General features: G+C 45.1%; 1 protein-coding gene across 4 annotated transcripts in view; it reads right to left on the bottom strand.

The window, feature by feature from the left end:
* The window catches only part of LOC117261997 (transcription factor SOX-6-like), a 188,190-nt gene that overhangs the window by 93,992 nt on the left and 88,198 nt on the right, over positions 1-6,000 (bottom strand). For all 4 annotated transcript variants that reach the window (XM_078167556.1, XM_078167559.1, XM_078167558.1 and 1 more), the window contains exon 4: positions 5,345-5,555. In XM_078167556.1, the coding sequence (XP_078023682.1) occupies positions 5,345-5,555 (211 nt within the window). The remainder of the gene's footprint in view (positions 1-5,344; positions 5,556-6,000) is intronic.

Genomic DNA, 6,000 nt, shown 5'->3' with positions numbered 1-6,000 from the left:
ATTAATTCATCTTTGCAATAATAAAGAAATCAATAAGAAAAGAGTCTGTGTACAGTGGAGAGAGAAGCTGACGTGAAGACGAGCGGTTAGACGTATGAAGGACGTGGTCAGTGTTGGAGAGCTTGGGGGTCCTAAAGTGTCTTGTGACAGTGTGGGCGTGGTCACAGAGATCAGATGGATGATGAGCTCACAGCCTCAGTGTCTCAGAGAAACATTAAAGCATGACATGTATGTATGACACATATCTATTAAAAACAGGAAGTACAAATGCACTGAGCAGGAAATGGCTGAGTGAAGAGTCTCTGAGGGGACAGAGACACTGGAGGACATTTATTTTATGGAACTGACATGAATCTAACACGTGAATAATAAAGAAAAAAAAATCACATTTGAATTCAAGTAATCATTTTATTTTATATATTTATTTTGTCTGTCTGTCTGTCTGTCCTCCCTCTGTCTGTCTGTCTGTCTGTCTGTCCTCCCTCTGTCTGTCTGTCTGTCTGTCTGTCTGTCTGTCCTCCCTCTGTCTGTCTGTCTGTCCTGTTCTTGTTAAAAATGAAGTATAAAAAAAATTAAACTCAGAAAATGAAATTTAAATCACATGTTTTTTTCTGTGTGACAGGAGCCCAAACAGCTGTGTGATGATTGTGTCCCTCCCGCTCTTTGACGGCTGACAGTCAGATCGTCTGTGACTTCCTGTCAGCTCCGTGAACGTTCAGAGATCATGTTTAAACATGAGACAGTGAACGTCTTGTCAGATGAGTGCGTGACACGCTGTCAGATGTGTGTTTGTTGTCTCCTCCTCAGACGTCTGACCTCGTGTCTCAGCTCTGTAGTTGACTTGATGAATTGGTCACACAGGTGTCGGCGGTCGGAGCCACGGCCTCATTTGCAGATGAAACACATGGATGGTTCAGTAATTCACAGGGCCGGGGCATAAAGCGGGGATCAGACTGATGTTAAGTGTTCCGCTCGGGGCACATTAGATGGCTGACTAAGTTGGCAGGAGGGCGCCGCGTCCATGCCAGCGCCCCATTAACACAACAATACAGATAACAATAATTCAGTCATCAGGACGGAGGCAGCCTGATCGCACACTTCACTGGCTTTAATGTCCATCGGGCAGTGTCCCAGAATGCTCTCTGTTTGTAGCCAAAGGAGACAAGGTGACATGAAGGATGCTAACGAGGCACCTATCAGTGTTGCAGGCGGCTCATTGTTGGGCTCAGTTTATTACAGGCCTCTGTGTCTCATATTTTTAGCTCCTAAATGACAGAGGCTGGAGGAGCCTTTCCTTCCACAGCACGTCTGGTGCCCACATTTTCTCTTCTGATGTTCCCTCACGCTGGCCTTGAACATTTTATTCAGCCTCCCAGTTTAATAAGTACTAAGTGCTTTAACGTTGTGGAGCAAGTCTTTGTATGCAGAAGCCTTTGTATCCAAACCGTCACACAATGAAGCCACAGCTCGACATAAACGCTAAACTGTGAGGAAAGAGTTGGACCTTCACCCTCTGGACTCACACGTTGTCAAGTCCATGCAGAGAGGACGTCTCTAACGCACGCCGCGCTGACACAATCTTAAAGACTTGTTGATGAAGCTTTTAAAAGCTGAGGCGGCAGTTGGCTGAAGAGAAAAAGCAAAGTGAGGCCATGTCTATTCATTAGAACTGTCACAGGCACTTAGGTCTCCTGTGAGCGGCCGACAGCTAACAGCGTGCCGACAGGGGGTGAGCGCTGCACGAAGGCTAACAACCACATCATCCACACTTTAGCTCAGGGCTACAGAGCACGCAGGGGTCAGCGGCGTTGGGCTAAGTGAGCGCTCAGTGGCTAATAGGCTGCGTTCCATTTGATCATACAGCGGCTGTAACCTGGGAGAGCTCAGCTGACTGAACCGCTTTCAGCAGGAGGTGGAGGACGAGGCGGCCGACGCCATTGTTCGGCCTTTAATGTGCTCGCCATTTGAGTGCCGATGATCAAATCTGGTGGTTTCTGAACAAAACGGCGTTTTAAGTGTCGGTCTAAGTGAACACACGCCACTGAAGAGTCAGAGAAAAAATAAACCTGCCGAGCTTTCTGCCGTCATCTGTCATCGGCGCCACACCAGGAATCTGTGTGAGCCTATTTACCAGGCTGGCCTTGAACTCCCGTCTGCATTATATTCCTTTAACAAAATACAAAAATGTGCCAGCTTATGAATTTGGAAAGCTTCGCCTCTCCCAGCGACACACAACAAAAAGCGGGGCTGCCTGCTGAAGAGCAACTCCCCAAATGTTTTTCAGAGGCTCCTGGAGTTGAAGGATAGAAACAGTAATCACATGGTTGTACAGCGCAGGAGGGGACGCCGTCATGACACCAGGAAGCTTTATCTCAACACATGAGAAATAAAACAGGGCGTGGAGCTTCATGGCGTTCAGCGTCTGTCGCTGAAGGAGAACTCACTTAACGAAGCATCTATTGATCAGCTCCCGTTTTAACTCAGCTCATTAGGGGGAGGAAAGCCGTCAGGCTCCGTACGAAGGGTTACAGACGCTTGCACAATACATCTTCAAGGACCGCAGCGTTTCACATGAACGAGTTATTATTCATGCTCTCACTGTGTGAATCTGTGTGAGCCTGGTTATACGCCACATGTTTATCTCCTTCCTTTTGTCTTTGCTTAGTGATCAATGCCACGAGTCCTCGGGGACAGCGATGCTGCTAATTAGTAAAGGAAGAGCCCGACTCAATGAAGCTGTGTGTTTTTTTTAACCCTAAAGAAGAAGAGAAAAACTGCACAGGAAGTGCGAGTCGCCTCTGAGGCATCACTGAAATATTTCAGGACGTATTGCTGCTGAAGGATCTGTGTGTGTGAAACCTTCTGTGGGTGTGTTTGTCTCCAGGAACATCTTCAGCTTCTCTTTTCTCAAGTTTCATTTGACTCTTCATCTGTTGACTCTTCCTCAGAAGGACGTAAAGTTTCTCTCAGCGGTTCCTCTCAGATGTTTCATCTGTATGTTATTGTCAGGGTGGATTTTAGCTGCTCTTTGAGATCATGTGCAGTGATCCCTGTTTTATGTTTTATGGTTCACGTACAGCAGAAATGATCACACTGTCTTTTCTTTGTAATAATTTATATTATTTGTTTTAGAGCTGTAGATTTTGTAACTGATGTTGCTGTCTGTCTCTGGTAAAATACATTTCTAATCTCAAGATGTTTTTTCTGGTTAAATAAAGGTTAATTTTTTTTAATTAACAAAATGATGGTTGTGGTTAGGTTTTATTTTGAAGCTAAAAAATATACCTTCAGTCATCAATAAGAGAAGCTCCTGTTTTCTGAATCTGAACACATCATACGTCCATGATCTCTGACACAGTGAAGATTTACTAAATCTGCTCTTTGTCTTCTTTTTAATATCAAAATCCTTTCTTCTTCTTCTGGTGACAGTGTTTTAATAAATAAACTGTGGAGGCAAAAAGAGACAGGTAACACACACGCCTCCTCTAAAAGAAGCCACGAGTCACATGATGTTGAGCACCAGAGTGAAATAAGACTTGTACAGTGTGATTTACTTATTCAGTTAAAAAGGTTAAATATTTCTCCGTCCAATAAGAGACCTGCACACCATGACAAATAAAACAATCCTTAAAAAACAAATAATGGACTTAAAAAAACAGAATTAAATGAAGCATTAAAAAATGGATCCTGAGGGAAACGATGTGGTGAAGTGTGTGAGCGGAGAGGGTGAGAAGATAAAACCGTCAGCAGCACAAAAACAAGGAGGAGAGATTTGCTCAGTTGGACGTTTTGTTTTCTCTTATGGTTTGTGATTTCTTATTAGTGTTTGTTATCTGCGTCTATTTTAGGATCATTTCTCAGTAGCTCACTGTTAGTAATTAATCTAATAATAAAATGGATTTTTTTCCAAGGGCTTTGGGCACCAGGACGCAGAGTGTGCCGGGTGCGGCCCAGAGTCCACTGTGACGGATCATCAGAAAACAAACTGCAGGAGTGTTTGTGCACAGAAGAGAGAGAGAGAGAGAGAGCGAGCAGAAGCTGAGCGGGGTCGAGCTCCGTTACAGGACACTCAGACATGTGAAGGAAAACACATGAAAAGAAGACACACACACTTCAAGTTGTCCCCGAGCATTTCCTCCCACTCACGTCCCCTTTGATTTGACAGGAAGATGTTACAACACTCACACACACACACACACACACACGTGCGCTTTTCCTGCCTCCGGCTGTCCCTCTTTATGTATCAATAACAACGTCGGAGCTTTAAATGAGAGACATAAAGCGCCGCTCTCACATCGTCCTGATTACTGCGTGCACACATCAGTAAAGAGGCTGTTAGATGCTCTCACATCTGACTCGCTGTGGGGTGAGAGGGGGCAGGCTGAGGCATGCTGGGAGATCAGATCAGAGGAGCGCAGGAGAAAGGAGAAAGGGAAACCTGTGTTTTCACTGATTGATATTGTGATCTAACGAGCAGAGGATCTGTCAGCTGTAATTTTAGATGTTCAAAGATGGTGAGGAGAGGATGTGTTCGGAGACCGAAAACAAACTCCAGGTAAGACTGAGCTTCATGTGTGAGTGAAGAGAGAATGAACTACGACTGCAGCGCGTCCATCAAACACAGCAAGTCAGCTCTGAACTGAGACTGCTGTTAAAAAGCCAACACGACACATGGTTAAACCTTCTGCTTAGTTTCATTCACACCTCTAGTTCTCCTTGTTTCTCTGTCCGACTGCTTTACTTCTCTGTTTCATGATGCAAATCAATTCTGCTGAGTCCAGAGTACAAACTTAAAACTTCAGTCACAGCTGGTGGCAGACACATCATCACATGACATCACAGGAAGAACTATCCTCGTTGCTCCACCTTCTTTCAATCATTTACAAACTGCAGCTGTCGTTATTTTGAACAGCGAGATTTTCACACGACAACAAACAATTTGGTGACTCAGTAGCATGACGCAGACATGAACATGGAGCTGGAACATGACGCAGACATGAACATGGAGCTGGGACATGACGCAGACATGAACATGGAGCTGGAACATGACGCAGACATGAACATGGAGCTGGGACATGACGCAGACATGAACATGGAGCTGGAACATGACACAGACATGAACATGGAGCTGGAACATGACACAGACATGAACAGGGAGCTGGGACATGACGCAGACATGAACATGGAGCTGGAACATGACACAGACATGAACATGGAGCTGGGACATGACGCAGACATGAACATGGAGCTGGAACATGACACAGACATGAACATGGAGCTGGAACATGACACAGACATGAACAGGGAGCTGGGACATGACGCAGACATGAACACAAACACTCACCGTCTTGTTCTGTCTTGGTCAGCTCCACCAGTTTCTTCTGTTTCAGTGTGTCCACCACGTCTGCCAGGCTTCCTTTACGGCGCTCCGGCGTCCCGAAGGCGAGGCCGCTCATGGGCTCCCCGCGATCCCTGGAACACTCCTCTGGCTTGGGTGGAGAGGTAGAGTTAGTCTGGTAGGAGTAGACGGAGCAGCCTTTACTGCTCTCATTGTCCTGCAGAGGAAAGACTCAGGTTAGAGGCTGAGGAATATCTCAGATATAAAGTCTGATAAGATCATGTCTGTGTCTCAGATCTACACAGTTTCTATGAACTCATGACAAACTAAATATTAAAGTTATGAACACATGTCCAGTGGAAATAAAACATTTTATATAAAAACATATCATAAACTCCTGTTGTCAAGTCTGCGCCATAGTTAAAGACATCAGAACAATCAGCATAAATCTTTTGTCATGTTTCCTCCTTGTACTGAACACAGAGTTTGAGCAGTCTGGACCTCTGTTGGTATTAAAATCATAAAACAGTTGGTTTAGGAACTCTGGACAGCAGCAGGAGGAACTTTATCTGTTCTGTGCTGTCTGAGTGCAGCATCTGTGTCCCGCTGCTCTTCGCTCTGTCGGGTTAAGTGAGTCTATATTTACCCAGAAGATGATAAGC

This window comes from Epinephelus lanceolatus, chromosome 5, assembly GCF_041903045.1.
Source record: "Epinephelus lanceolatus isolate andai-2023 chromosome 5, ASM4190304v1, whole genome shotgun sequence".
Classification (NCBI taxonomy): Eukaryota; Metazoa; Chordata; class Actinopteri; order Perciformes; family Serranidae; genus Epinephelus; species Epinephelus lanceolatus.
Note: the sequence above shows the minus strand (reverse complement) of the source record. Positions and strands in the feature narration are given on the sequence as shown.